At 35.7% G+C, this 14,015-nt stretch overlaps 2 protein-coding genes across 5 annotated transcripts in view; one reads left to right on the top strand and one right to left on the bottom strand.

Moving 5' to 3' along the window:
* Positions 1-10,680, top strand: part of LOC106168005 (disintegrin and metalloproteinase domain-containing protein 9) — a 27,238-nt gene extending 16,558 nt beyond the window's left edge. Inside the window, exons 7-21 of one of the 4 annotated variants that reach the window (XM_087008126.1) lie at positions 116-186; positions 610-693; positions 1,010-1,081; positions 1,339-1,508; positions 2,374-2,458; positions 3,852-3,985; positions 4,533-4,704; positions 5,335-5,562; positions 5,788-5,963; positions 6,191-6,395; positions 6,740-6,817; positions 6,960-7,071; positions 7,619-7,765; positions 8,045-8,189; positions 8,539-10,680. In XM_087008126.1, coding sequence (XP_086864252.1) covers positions 116-186; positions 610-693; positions 1,010-1,081; positions 1,339-1,508; positions 2,374-2,458; positions 3,852-3,985; positions 4,533-4,704; positions 5,335-5,562; positions 5,788-5,963; positions 6,191-6,395; positions 6,740-6,817; positions 6,960-7,071; positions 7,619-7,765; positions 8,045-8,189; positions 8,539-9,691 — 3,032 coding nt within the window. In that variant the 3' untranslated portion in view covers positions 9,692-10,680. Of the gene's footprint in view, positions 1-115; positions 187-609; positions 694-1,009; positions 1,082-1,338; positions 1,509-1,779; positions 1,865-2,373; positions 2,459-3,851; positions 3,986-4,532; positions 4,705-5,334; positions 5,563-5,787; positions 5,964-6,190; positions 6,396-6,739; positions 6,818-6,959; positions 7,072-7,618; positions 7,766-8,044; positions 8,190-8,538 lie in introns of all 4 variants that reach the window. The other 3 variants (XM_087008131.1, XM_087008120.1, XM_087008138.1) reach the window with 3 other exon arrangements.
* Positions 10,556-14,015, bottom strand: LOC106153565 (4-hydroxyphenylpyruvate dioxygenase-like protein). The gene is made up of 5 exons (XM_013527538.2): positions 13,314-14,015; positions 12,382-12,542; positions 11,579-11,730; positions 11,253-11,380; positions 10,556-11,043 (listed from the first exon to the last, which is right to left on the bottom strand). The coding sequence occupies exons 1-5, from the start codon at positions 13,976-13,978 to the stop codon at positions 10,845-10,847; spliced, it is 1,305 nt and encodes a 434-aa protein (XP_013382992.2). The 5' UTR covers positions 13,979-14,015; the 3' UTR covers positions 10,556-10,844.

Raw genomic sequence — 14,015 nt, 5'->3', positions numbered from 1 at the left:
AAGGGCACTATGACTAAGGCTTTGTGCTTTACTTTGGAAGACAATATAGGGCTCACTTTCACTCAAATGAATGCTTAATATTGTATTTGTTAAACTATTTTTAACTCTTTTTAAGGTACTGGTGACCATGCCCATGATTTCCCTTCATTTTACCACCGTTCACTTAACTCTAAACACTTACACAGGGTAAGCTTTAAGCCATTGGTTGCATGTCTTCATGCCATAGGGGTTTTACATGCTATATATAACCACATGAAATTACAAACAGTGAGCAAATTGATCATGATAATTTGTTTAAGAAAGCTGATATTCACAAGAGATTGAGATAAGATCAGATTATTTGAGTAATCTAGGGGTCATCTAACATGGGTATATTTTCTATATACAATGTGGGATATGTATTTCATTACCATGTCTGCATTACCTTTTGTATTCTTGCCTATTAACATTTTCAGTAGATTTGTTTTTATTTTATGCTGTATCATTCTTCTTTTTCTTAACTTCCAGAAGTTTTTTATTTTATTTTTTATTGTGATTAGGTTTAAGATTTTAGAAATTATCTGAATATGTCTTTTAAAGTGATATTCTATACTGTACTGTTTTCTCCAGCTTCGCAGAGCCATCAGGGGTCCCTATAATAGTGGTAAAAAGACCAGATACGTGGAATTATTCTTAGTTAGTGATCACAGACAGGTCAGTAAATTGGTATTCAGAAGTATAATGGACTACTTTACTCTGTCTCTGTAATCAATCAAAGATCATTATTCAATCCACACTGAGTCCAAGACAGGTACAACTGCCCCCCACCTTACTAATTTGAAAATATCTCCTTCATACTCAGATAACTACTATATTTCTCTTTTATCTTTTCCCTCTGTCTTTGAGATTAAGTAGCTATTACATGTCGGCACATTTCTATTGGATGTCTCTGTTCAGATAATGTTTTGTTATCACAAAACTTTTTTGTCTTATTACCCTTTTCCTTTCTAAATTTATTGATTTATTTTAGTTTGACATGCATGGAAAAAATGTTGCAAAAGTAATCCAGAGGAGTAAAGAAATTGGCAACATTGTCAGTGCTGTAAGTAAAAATCCTGTAACTGTTCTATTTGATATTTAAAGTAATTTAGATTATAAGTTACAATTAGTGGAAAAACATAATATTTGGAAAATAATTTTTGTTTTTGTATCACATTGTATGTAATACCATTTGAGGTACATCTACCATAAGATTTGCTAACCAGTTGATGATGCTGTTGCCTTTCTAACTATGTAGTTGTCAAACATCTCACACATGGTGCTAATATTTCTCATTAATGTATTGCAATGTGTTTTCAGTTATACAATGAGCTAGACATCTATGTGGCATTGGTAGGAGTGGAGGTGTGGGACAGTGGGGATAAGATTATAGTAGATCAGGATGCTGATGTAACCCTCAACAACTTTCTCTCCTATAGAAAAACATTTCTCAACCCCCACTTTCCCAATGATAACGGCCAACTTATCACGTAAGTTAAAAAAAGACTGACCAAACACAATACCAGTATATTTATATAAAACAATTGAAGAATTTTCTGAAGAGTAAAATGTTGAAATCTAGTAGAAATGTCTTTTTAGCATTTGTTTAGCTGACAAAAACAAAGGAATATGGTTTGACAGGATTTAAATTCCAAGCAGTTATGGAAAAATGATGTAAGACAAGATTAATATTCTTAATAAGTTATTGCAATGTATCCAGCCCTCTGTCTTACTCTGTTTTGTTCATTATGCCATTTTCAGTGGTCAATCATTTAAAGATGGCATTGTGGGTAAAGCTCTCAAGCGTCCCATATGCACATATCGCTACTCTGGCGGTGTTAATACGGTAGGTTTGTACAGGAAGAGCAGGTCTTTTATGTTGTCCTGGTCTTTAGGTAGTAGAATTGGTGAACACAACTGCTTGGGATGCACGAGGACAACTCGAGATAATTCAGCGAGAAATATGGCTTTAGCTGCTTGCAATTGACTTGCTGGTATGGTAACTGGGCTGAAAGACACAGAATGCAAAGTTACTAATAGATAGGCAGGCAGTATGGGTATATAAATAATCATGGAAGATTGATTCACAGAGGCTTATGAAGAGAAGTTGGCCTCTGTGTATGGTTTATGGTTGGGTTGCAGATTCATATATATATATATATCATGTACTTCACATTTTACAAAATTTCTCTTCATTATGATTTCAGGAATAGTGAATCAATTGCACATGTTAATAAATTGCTGAACTGCCAAAATTGGCCATACTTTAATCTGTGCAGAGCTCAATGCACATAGCACTAGCTGCTTTTTAGGTGTGCACTCATTGTGTCTGTTTTTGTTTATACCTTATTTCAGAGGTGGTGTATTTGCAAACAGAATTCTGGGGAAAGCATCTCAGACTCCTATGTGTTCCTTCCGGTATTCAGGGGGTGTTGTTAGGGTAGGAAGTTTTCTTTCACACTAGTTGGTTTTCCTTGTTATTTCACTGTGTACACATTTTGCTTTTGTTATATTGTTTGTTACAAATTCAGGTGTTCTGTAGTGTAGTATTACTGAAATGACATAAATTGTCATTGTGAACTCATGCATTTTAGAGAGAATCTGTTACTGTAAGTGGATTTTTGACATAAACGATACCCCTTTGTTACCAGGTCAAGAGTTAGAATATTGTTTTATAAAACTTTTTAAGTTTCATTTTTCACTGAAAATAATGAAAACTGTTATATTTCTTTGGTTCCCAAAGCACTAAGAAAAACTACTGTTTAAGGCAAATGCTTGATGTGGTAACTTCAAAAAGATTTAATAGTCAAGCAGTGTCTTATGATCTTATTTCTTTTTATGTATTATTTCTTTAACAATATAGAACCTTGGAGATGTTAATTGAGTCAGTAGTTGAAAATCTTTATTTTGTCATTTAATGTGAGTTCTTTGACATATGAATAAAAGATATGCTCAACATCTTGAGTGTAGCTCCTCTAATATAAACCCTGGTACTAAAGGAATATTAACCTTTCCTGGTGTCAGTTGATTTGCATGTAAAACTTGATAAGATGTATGTACTTGTTTCATACCATATTTGATCTGTTCACAATGCTGGAAGGAAACTGGGAGTGCTGGTGCTTTTCTATTGAAATAATAATGTTGTTCTGTAGTGTGGTTTAGTGGTTATGCTGCATGACTTCTTACAGTGGTTCCTAGTTACTAACCGGAATGGTGATTACTAATGAAGTAGCACTTTCAGCCCAGCATGGTTTAGGTATACTACAGACTATATGTTAGGAAATACAGCCTTCCTATGGACAGTCTTCCGACTGAAGTTACAATTGTTGACCTTGTCTGTAGTTTACTTACACTTGGTTCAGATAAGAATGACTTGGTTGATAAAATTATGATAATATAAATGTATCAAAGTTTGTAATGCAGCTATCTAAAAAAAAGTTTTTTAAAAGAAATTGATGCTGTGCTGCACGATACATACTTGCTTTTATATAATTGCTATATCCCTGCACACCTTTCATTTATTCTCACAAATTTTCAACTTTGTTAAGCATTTGTTGTAATGGAAAAGCTGCTTCATCAAACGATTTCAGGTTTCTTAGTGTTCCATTTAGTGTTTGTTTTCTTATGCATGTAATTTGTAAAAAATTTTGTTAAAAGCATTATGGAATAAACTCAGATAGACTTCATAATAGAATTACATAGAAGAATGTAGCAAACTTAATATCTTCATTACATGCATTTTATAGCAATTTATAAACTGGTAAATTTTTTTGTGTGAAAAGATGGAGTAAATTTTCTAAATTTATATAATTTTAAATTAATATATCTTCTAGGATCACAGCGAGCTCCCTGGTCCAGTAGGCACCACAGTAGCCCATGAGATGGGACACAACTTTGGCATGACACATGATAACCTGAGTGTGTGTAAATGTCCAGAACAGAGGTGCATCATGGCTGCAACAACAGGGTAAGCAGAATCACATGGTGGTGACACTACGGCAATGTTGACAACTTGAATATCACAGGCCATAATTCACAGAGATATCTTTTACGTGGGTAATATTGGTCTAGTTGGGAGTCACCAGGTTGCTTCATATTGGATATAAAAAATTTAAGGCTGTTGGGGAATGTTAACTGATCATTTGGAAACTTAGTTTGGCCATTTTGGGTCCAATTGTCTTGTTGTTAAAAAGGCTTTTTCACAACTTTACTTGAAGCATTTTCAATATCAGAGGATTACAGTTTTATTAAGAAATAAGCAGATACAAGTTGAAGTCATTGTCATAAATTTGCTCTTAATCTTGCAGTCACAAACAACTCAGAAGTTTAATCTAAATTCCCTGCATCAAATTTCAATCTCAAATTATGAAGTTGCTCCAAAACATCCTGAGTAGAGTCATGATGTAAAAGAAATTATGCCGCCTTAACAGGTTTCTTGAAATTGGACAGTTATAGTTACAACACCGGGACAAAAGATTTTGAGCTGAGAAACAATTTTAATTTTTCCTTCACAGGAGTGGTAACCCTACCAAGTGGTCATCTTGCTCCAAAAAAGAGCTGCAGGAAGCATTTGACATAGGAATGGACTACTGCTTGAGGAACAAGCCTACCAGGCTGTTTGGTAGCCCAACCTGTGGCAATGGTTTTGTAGAGGATGGCGAACAGTGTGACTGTGGCTTACCTGAGGTGAGAAGGACTGCGAGTGCTAAATATTATGTGGATTTTTTTCCTTCAAATTTTTTCAGAAATTAACAATATCATTCAGTGAAATGTAGTCAGCAAAATTTCTTGGTTTCTGTTATGTCAAAAAATACCTTAACCACAGGAATGTTGGGATATGTATACCAAACATTCTAATTGATGGTCTCTGTATGTTTTTGTTACCAACCTTTGCATTTGAATTTAAGCCATTACTTAGAACCAGTAAGCAAAAGTATTGCATTGTTATTCATAGCATGCTGTTTAAGGGACCATTCCCACAGATATTTGGATTGATCTATCTCCCTGGAGAGTCTCACTAAATTGCTATCAACTTAACCGGCTTAAATGTCTGTCACGCCTAGTAAAGCTATTACGGGGTAATTATCCTTTTGGATCGATCTATGCATGGGAACCCAGTCTAACAGTAGCCGTTGCAGGTGTACCCAACCTTATTACATTGTAACCTTTCCAAGAAAGTAAGAGAAAAAGCAGTCAAATTGTATTTGAGAACAGTGAAGAGATATTTACAACGCTGTAATACCCTTGTGTTCCTAGAAAGAGAAAACTACCTTCCATTAATTCTGCGCATGACCAGAATGATTGTAAATATTCCAGGAATGTAAAAACAAGTGTTGTAATGCCAGCAGCTGTACTCTGATGACCAATGCCACCTGTGCTACGGGTACCTGCTGTAACCTACAGACCTGCCAGATGAAACCTATGGCCACAGAGTGTCGGCCAGTGGCTGGAGAGTGTGATCTGCCAGAGTTCTGTTCTGGGAATTCAGAGGACTGCCCAGCAGATGTTTTTGTACAGAATGGCCGTAGTTGTAAAAGTGGACAAGTCAGTATCAAACTGAATGATCATATCATCTTGAAAGTGGCAACTAACACATCATTGTATGTAAAGGTTGATTAACATTAAGATGTTACAGACTAGTGGTTCTATAAGCTAAAAGAACAATTTAGTAAAGTGGAACCTTGGTATGTTGATTAACTGTCATGTCTTTTGCCAGTATTTCGTTAAGTCTCTTCAACTTTGCACAATATCTTGCCATTCATATTTCAGTCCTACTGCTACCAGGGCAAGTGTACTACCCATGATGCCCAATGTAAGCTGCTGTGGGGGAGCACTGGGCAGGTGTCGCCACCAGTCTGCTATACTAGGCTGAACACGAGAGGAAGTGAGTTTGGCAACTGTGGCTACAGCTGGATCCATGACAATTACACTGCTTGCAAACAGGAGTAAGTTTTGCATCTTTTGTGCTAAATATGGATTTTTAAGGAATTTTCAATAGTATTTTAGATTCAAGTAGGCTGGTGAGATCTCATTGTTACAACATTGAGACTTCAAGAAAGAGTTGCTCATGCCAAATTATTATTAAATGTTTTTGAAAAATTGGATTAGAAATGAAAATCGGAGTGTTATGATTATGTTAACTTTTGTCATTTTCATTCACTTGTTATTTCAGAGATACTATGTGTGGGATGCTCCACTGTCAACACCAGAATGAAAAACTTATGTTTTGGAGAGAGGCCCTGTCCAGACTGCTGCCATATACAACTCTAGATGTGAATGGCGTGAGAATAAAATGCAAATCTGCCATTTTGGATGTTGGATTAAATGATCTTGATCCTGGCATGACACCAGATGGTGCCAAGTGTGGTGAAGATAAAGTAAGCAAAGTAGTTTTATCGTGATAAATATGTGATGTTGTTTCATATAATTTATATCTCAGTCTTTTTGGTGAGTAGAAGGGTCATGAAAAGACATACTTTCTGCTCCACAGTTTAGAAGATTCCAGTATATTTCATATTAAAAGGTTTTTGAAGCTTGGTACTTTGTGGAAAAAAAAACACGTTTAATAGTATGATTGCAAATTGATGAACTCGAAATGTGCACAGTTTACAAATTGCATCTTAGTTGCATGCAGATGTCTTGTTGTTTGAGTGTTGTATCATCATCATCATCATCATGTATTTGTTTTCATCAAACTGCATATTTGCACGTGATATTTCAGCTATGTGTGAACCAAACCTGTATGTCTTTTGACCAACTTGGAGTGGCTCCATGTCCAGAGGATTGTAATCAGAACGGGGTAAGTTATATGACACAACTTAGTAACAACACAAAGCTCTTCATTCTATTGATGTTATACAAGACAAAGTGTTTTAAAAATCTATATGAACAATATAATTTTTAAACATAGACACATCATATTTTCGATGTTTTTGTTCTAGATATGTAACAGCAATAATAATTGTCACTGTGAAGTTGGCTTGGCTCCCCCGTTATGTAACACACCGGGGTATGGGGGAAGTGTAGACAGTGGACCGGCCTCTAGCAACAAAGGTAAGCTCTGCTACATATCCATGTGTACACAGTTAGTAAATGTATACATGTGTGTAAATGTAATGGTATACATGAACCAGCAGCATTTGGCAGTAGTTAATAAATATGCAGCCCATAAATAGTACTCTAATGGCAGTGATGGGAAATCATTAGATATTCAAATGCCGTTTAGGGCATACAATCAAACTAACTTCAATTAGACTAGAGATTAAGACTTTAGAACTAGGTTAGTTCTGTTTAGCTATAGAAAGTAAAATTGCCCATTTTAGTTCTTGTAAATAAAAAATTGATTCTTTGTAGTTCTGGCTTAGTCATTTACTAGATACTTTTTGTGTTGACACTGCTTACTTGTCTACATGATATCTATATAAATTGCAGCTGGCATGGCATTGCCAAATTCCACTTTGATTCATGGTCTTCAGATCTAGCACATCTGCTATACTAACTGTCTTATTGCTTTTGTATTCTGATTTCTAAATGTGTGCTTGTTTTATTTTAGTGTATACTTATAGGTGATAACCCTTTATTTTTGCATGTTTTGTTTTAGATACTTCTTCAATGTCAGTTACCTCTACTGTATCAGTTACATCTTTTAATGTTACTTATAAAACAGACAGCATTGTTACTTCCACTGTTGCACAATCAACTGAAAGTTCTGACACTGCTATAAGACCCACAGAAATCCCACCTCAAGGTAACTTGGATGTCATCTAATGTGACATTATAACCAAATGCTTTGCTTTATAATATGGAATTGCTGGTCACTGCATGTAAATGCCTTAATTTCTGCTTTGCAATGAACAATGTAGGCTACTGGGTTTCCAATTATATTATGTTTTTGTTTATCAGTATGGGTTTTTTTTCTCTGTTATTGGATAAGTGGCACTGAAGGATGTATACATTCTTGTTGATTTTGAAAACTCCATTTCTTTTATGATTTTTACCCTATGGAATTTTTACCTGTTTGTTTCAGGTGACAATTTGTTAATGATAGGACTCCTGATTTTCTTCCTGCTTATTGTTCCTCTCCTTGTGATTGGTGGATTTTTCGCCTATCGATACAGAGAGCAACTCAAAGTTTGGTGGGGACAGAAGGCTTCTGCTGCATACAAATATAAGTAAGAATTGTTTGCAATATGCTTCTAAAACTAGTAGGAAGGAGGTTTTTAAAAATCCTACTGCAAATGTGTAATTTTCTCTCATTTGTATTGTCCTATGAAAGTGAAATGAAATTTAATTGTATCAGAACATTCAAGCTCTAGATAATTAGACTAGGTAGATTTAAATGCCAGGAATTTAATACAGCTTAGGATGGTTTGAGAACTAGAAAAGAAAGTCAATAACGTTTGGTTCTTTTTCAAATGAGTAAATATTTATTTTTCACTAATTTTTATATACTATCATCTTTTACTAAAAGAAATCTTTGATAAATTATGTTAACAATGAAATCATTATTTTACTCAATAGGGATGCAGCCCCACCTAAATCCTCAAGAAGATCTGAATCGTCTGTTAAATCTCCCAGCAAGCCTCGACCCCCACCTAGTATTGCTGCAGTAGCGGCTCAAAGTGTTCAAGAGAGACCTCCACCACCACCTGCACCTGTCCCTAAAGACCCAGTTAACAGGCAACCTAGCACTGGATCTGCAAAGATGCCAATTTCCAACCCAGTACTTCAGAGCACAACTAACAGAACACCATCATTTAAAGATGCTAAATTCATTGAGAAGCCAAGAGTAATAGTGAGACCAACTGTCTATGCCAACTTGCCAGATTCTGAAAACAGTGATGAAGACAGTGGGTATGTAACTGGAGGAAAGCCTGCAAGACCACCCAAACCATGGTCAGAAAACAGTGATCAGTCCAGTGCTAATCAAAATCAACCTCCACCACGCCCTAGTGTTCCACCAGTCAAGTTCCAGCCACCACCAAACAGACCTAGTCAGTTAACCAGACCTAACCAGCTCCCCACCAAACCACTGAAACCACCAACAAGACAACAGCAACCTCTTAAACCACCAAGTCTCCCTCAAGCTCAGTCGAAGCCAGTACCCCTAAGACCAGCCCCACCAGCACCCTTGTCACCCATAGCAGACACAGATGCTTCAGAGTCACCTTCAGAACCACAAGTGGGCATAGTATCAGCCATGAAGCAGAAATTTAAGTTTGACAATAGTAACAATAACAATAGTAACACAGACTTAGACAGCGATCCTTTGTATGAGCCACCACCCAAACCTTGGACAGATCAGTCCACTGGAGAAAATATCTATGAAGTAATACCAGGTGATGAGGAGGCTCCACTGAATGGCCGTTCAAAAGCTCCTGAGAAACCCAGCAGGTCTGTTAAACCCATGTTTCAACCCAGAGCCAGGCCTGCTTCTGTACAATTTAGGTCTCAACCACAAACATTGACTGAATTCAAACCCCGGCCTGTTTCAGCTAGAGAGTCTGAGGTATCACGGGGAGTGAGTGTAAAAGACAGGATAGCCAAACTGAGTCAGGAAAATTCAGAGGGAAGTGGGCCTGCAAAGCCAGTCCAGCGCAGTAAGTCAGGTGTAGCAAAACCATCCATTCCACCAAAACCTAGAAAAAGACCAGATTCAGTAGCACAGTGCTGATTTATTTAAGGGAAGTAAAATGGGGGGTGGGGGCCTGTGATGTTTTTTGTTTAATGCTACACTTTATGTTAAGTTGATAATAAATGGAGCAAAACCATGATGATGTGCAAAAGTTAGTTTTTAACAGTTAAATAATTTTCATGTTTAGTAAAAAAAAATGCATGCGAAATTCAAATAGGTCACTGACAAATTTGATAGATTAAAGAGATTTTAATAGCGTGTTAAAATTTGTCTAAAGGTGCTGGATATTAGTTTTATGAAAAGAAGGGAGTTTTCTGCAGTAGAAGTTCCAGTAAAAGGGGAAAGAAGAATACTTACAAAGGTGGAACTGATGGCATTTTGAAAGAATTAATTTTGTATTTTTAAATTCAATATTTTTTTTTACTGTTGTCCCATTATAGACAAAACCTATAGATACTTATGCTGTACCACCTATCAATTTGAAGAAATTGATCTGAAACCAAATCTTACATTAATTTTAGATATTATTTTACACTTTATAAATTGTATTTTTAAGCATAGAGTAGATGTACTTATACTGAGACGCAGTTCAACACAGCAACATTTTCTTCATTTATAAATGCACACTATAGTAGTAATAACTGAACATGGGCTGGTCCCCAATGCTAGTATGTAATTGGTGCTTATGACATCAGGTAAGCAGCAGCATGGTGTTAAATGTTTTCATAGTTAATTTTTTTAAATACTGAGGAATGCACAAAACGAAAAATTTCTAGCTTTTCCTGTGGTACATTTCAGAAATGTGTTATGTACTGTCTGTGTAGATATTGGTGTTATTCTCAGTTAACATTATTCGCAGTGGCTCTTTTTTTTGTCTGCTGAAAATGCTTTGTGATGTGTAATTGCTGAAAATGCTTTGTGATGTGTAATTGTAAAAAAAATTCAACTCTGACGTTTGACATTTAAAGAATTAACAAATAAGTGTAAAGCTTTCATTCCTACAATAAATAATTTAAAACATTTGAAAATCTCTTTGTCCTTATCACATATATATAAGCAAACTGCTAGATGTCCAGGAGCACCCGTAAGTTGTTTATTTCACACTTCAGCATTTAGATACAGTGTTGAGGTGTACAGCAAACATGTTAAATACTATTATTTTATCGAAAACTACCAAATATGTTAATAAGTATCAACTTTTTTGTTCGGTTGATGAGATTTCTTCCTTTTGAGCTGTTACATGAGTCTTTTCATCTAAGAAAGCTTGAACAGATCGCCAAAGAGCTCGTATGTTGCCTGCACCAAACCCAGTAGCTCCACAACGTTGAATGATTTCTATGAAGAAAGTGTCTTCCTTGAATATTGGTCTTGTGAACATTTGCAACAAGTACCTGCATACAAATGTCAAATAAATGCATTCTTCATATAATATTATTCACAATTTATTACATTCCACATGAGAAAAATCATCGGATAATGCTTATTAAAGAATGCTAGTTTTATGACTAAACATTTCAAATGTTTTACAACATGACTTTATTTTCAACTTTGTCACATCACCAGCATGTTATAAAATGTGTTTGTCTGAATCAATGCTTACCTGACACCCATCCTGTTACAGTTCTCTACATGCTGCCCAGCATCAGCTTCATCATCTACCAACACCCCACACTCCTGTAACCTCTTTGCATCCATGCCAAGCTTTTCTATCTCTGCTAATTTTCCAAGCTTAAAAAAAAATGAAAGTTCTATTATAAATAAGTCTGCTTCAAATGAAATCTTATATAACGGACTTGGGATTTTAAAAAATGAACATATACTCTACTTCAACTCACCAATATTGATTAAAAGAAGAGAAGAAGAAAACGATCAACTGAAACATTTTTGTTAGTTAAAGCACTGCTAGTTCACCCTTTCTCGCTTTACCTTAGAATAATATGCTGGTGGTGGTTTGAGAAAGACCACACCCCTGTCTCTGAGTAACTGAGAGGAAGAGATTATATCGCCTGTGTGAAGACCAATATGCTGCACACCTGGACCATCATGCTGCTCAAGGAAAGTCTCTACCTGATTTGGACCTAAAATTTTGAAAATATTTTGTAGTTTTAGTATCTTATATTCTACAAGAGGCAGATACGGCCATACAAATAAAAAATTAAACAACCCATAATAATAATTATACTAAAACAATGACTTTTAATTTCTTCAAGGATGATAAGCCAGGACTGAAAAATTCCCCCCGCCCCCAAGCATGCTAAATGTGTTTTGAACAGTATACCCCTTACACATAAATTTGTTTATTTTCACATTTTTATGTTTGCATATAAAACTATGCAATGGGACCAAATAAAAAAAATGGTGCAATCCTAGTACATATAAATATATATGAAATGTGTCTTAATACAGGTGTTTTCTATGTAAAGCCAATTCCTTAGCACTACTTCAAGTTATCTGCATGTCTTTTAAAGCTACTACAGAGCAATAAATTGAAGTAATCTTATCATTTCAAGCATCTGTGAAGCATAAATTTATTATAACTCAATACAAATGCTGAAAACAAAATAACTGTTGAAGCAGGGCAAATAAAAAATTCCAAAAAACATTAGCTGGTTTAGTAAAAATTAAAGTTTTGTTAACATTATACTATAAATATCAACATATCCAGATATTCTTCAAATGGACCACATCATACGATTTATCAAGCCAAAGATTAGCCTATATCTTAATACCTTGTCCAGGCAGTGGCTCGGCAACAACTATCTTTAGACTATTAACTTTGGCACAAGGATAGGAGACGCCAGTCTCTGCACATTTCCAGTATTCCATTGCCATAAGCCTCATTCCAACATCGTTTCCTTCCACAAGAAACCCTTCAGATCTGTCTTCATCACTAGAAGGATAAATGGACTCAACTTCATCAAAAGTAAATGTACATTGTCATTTGAATATCTACTAGTACTTATATGTGGTTTTCTTGAGTTATTACAATTGTATTACATTTTTTTGTCTTTAGCATACTTATTCATATTTTATAGTTTTACTTAGAGCAGAAAGCATGCATGTGTTATTGTGAAAACATATTGCAACCAGTGGTAATTTTCACTTTCAGCAGGCAGACATGCTGAAAACTTTTAAGAATGGCCGGACATTTGGACTGGCAGTAATGAAAAATTTGTTGGACCGAATGGATTTTTGTTGGACAGAAAATTACTCTATTAATTTGAGACATATACTACCAGTACGATTAGGTAGCTTACTTTGTTTGTGAATGTGAAAGTTTGAAATGGAAGGAAAAAAACACTTTGGGTTTTATATAATTTTAATAGTAAAGTATGGCGAACGATGACTGTAAATTCAAAATTGTGGCTCTTACAAACTCTTGTCGGTCCTTTGGATCGGACAAGTCCAATTTTTTACTGGTCCAGACAAATGTTCCAGGTCATGACTGATCGGACCATCAGTTTCAGCATGTCTGAGCAGATGAAAATGAAAGATAGTGGGGAAAAAACTGAGGTTCAGGCCCAGAGCAGTGTTGGCAATTGAAGATATTCTAATTAACTTTTGTAAAAGTCACAACAGTGATTATGAAATAACAAATAGGAGTACTGATCACTGTAAACATACATGCAAAGTGAATTAAAGTGATTGGTAAAGATCTTACCTATTTATGAGAAAACGCTCCATGCCAAAACAATCTTCATACCATTTCAACACTTGATTGGACACCCCCATTGGGCAAGCATATGTAACATGATCGAAGTGAGACAACATGTGATTGCTTTGCATGTCAACAGAGACGTTTTCACTCTCTGATTTAAAGCCTGGTAAAAATACACCTGAATATTCTGAGGAGTTTATTAGAGTGTGGTTAATGTTTCCTACAACCGATTTTACCGTTGCATATGTAACGGTCCCATGTTCGTTTTCAACTTGCCTTGGTGGTCGCACAATCTTGCCCCCAAACCGCGCAACACGCTCTACCATACGTTCTACTTCCTTAACCTCCAACGCAATGTTGAATACTGAGTCAACTGCCTTCTTTTTGCTAATACTCCAAGTGCTTTGGTTGATATTTTCAGACCAATTTGATATATACTCGTGGTTACGCAAGCACCTATCCCAACTTACATCAGATTCAGACGACACACGAGATTCTAGTGGTTCCGTTAGTAAAAACATAGCTGATCCAGTGCGTACTACCCATTGTCTGAACTCCTCTGCCTGCCTTGTTGCAATCACCTTGAATGGAAATGAATTTGTTAATTTTTTCAGTGCACATAATCCGTTTTTTACACCGATTTCAACGTGGTGCACACAACATGCCATTTTGTCCCAAAAAGGATTTCTGTACACACCGATGCTA

The sequence above is a fragment of the Lingula anatina genome, chromosome 1, assembly GCF_051362555.1.
Source record: "Lingula anatina isolate TDL-2025a chromosome 1, LinAna3.0, whole genome shotgun sequence".
NCBI lineage: Eukaryota > Metazoa > Brachiopoda > Lingulata > Lingulida > Lingulidae > Lingula > Lingula anatina.
This window is presented reverse-complemented; position numbering and strand designations above follow the sequence as displayed.

Excerpts from the sequence above, each read along its gene's own strand:
- LOC106153565 (XM_013527538.2), bottom strand. The coding sequence starts at position 13,978 with ATGGCATGTTGTGTGCACCACGTTGAAATCGGTGTAAAAAACGGATTA. Across the intron at positions 12,543-13,313 it reads GAGCGTTTTCTCATAAATAG|TGATGAAGACAGATCTGAAG; the intron begins GTAAGATCTTTA and ends TTATCCTTCTAG. Across the intron at positions 11,731-12,381 it reads CGAGCCACTGCCTGGACAAG|GTCCAAATCAGGTAGAGACT; the intron begins GTATTAAGATAT and ends TCAAAATTTTAG.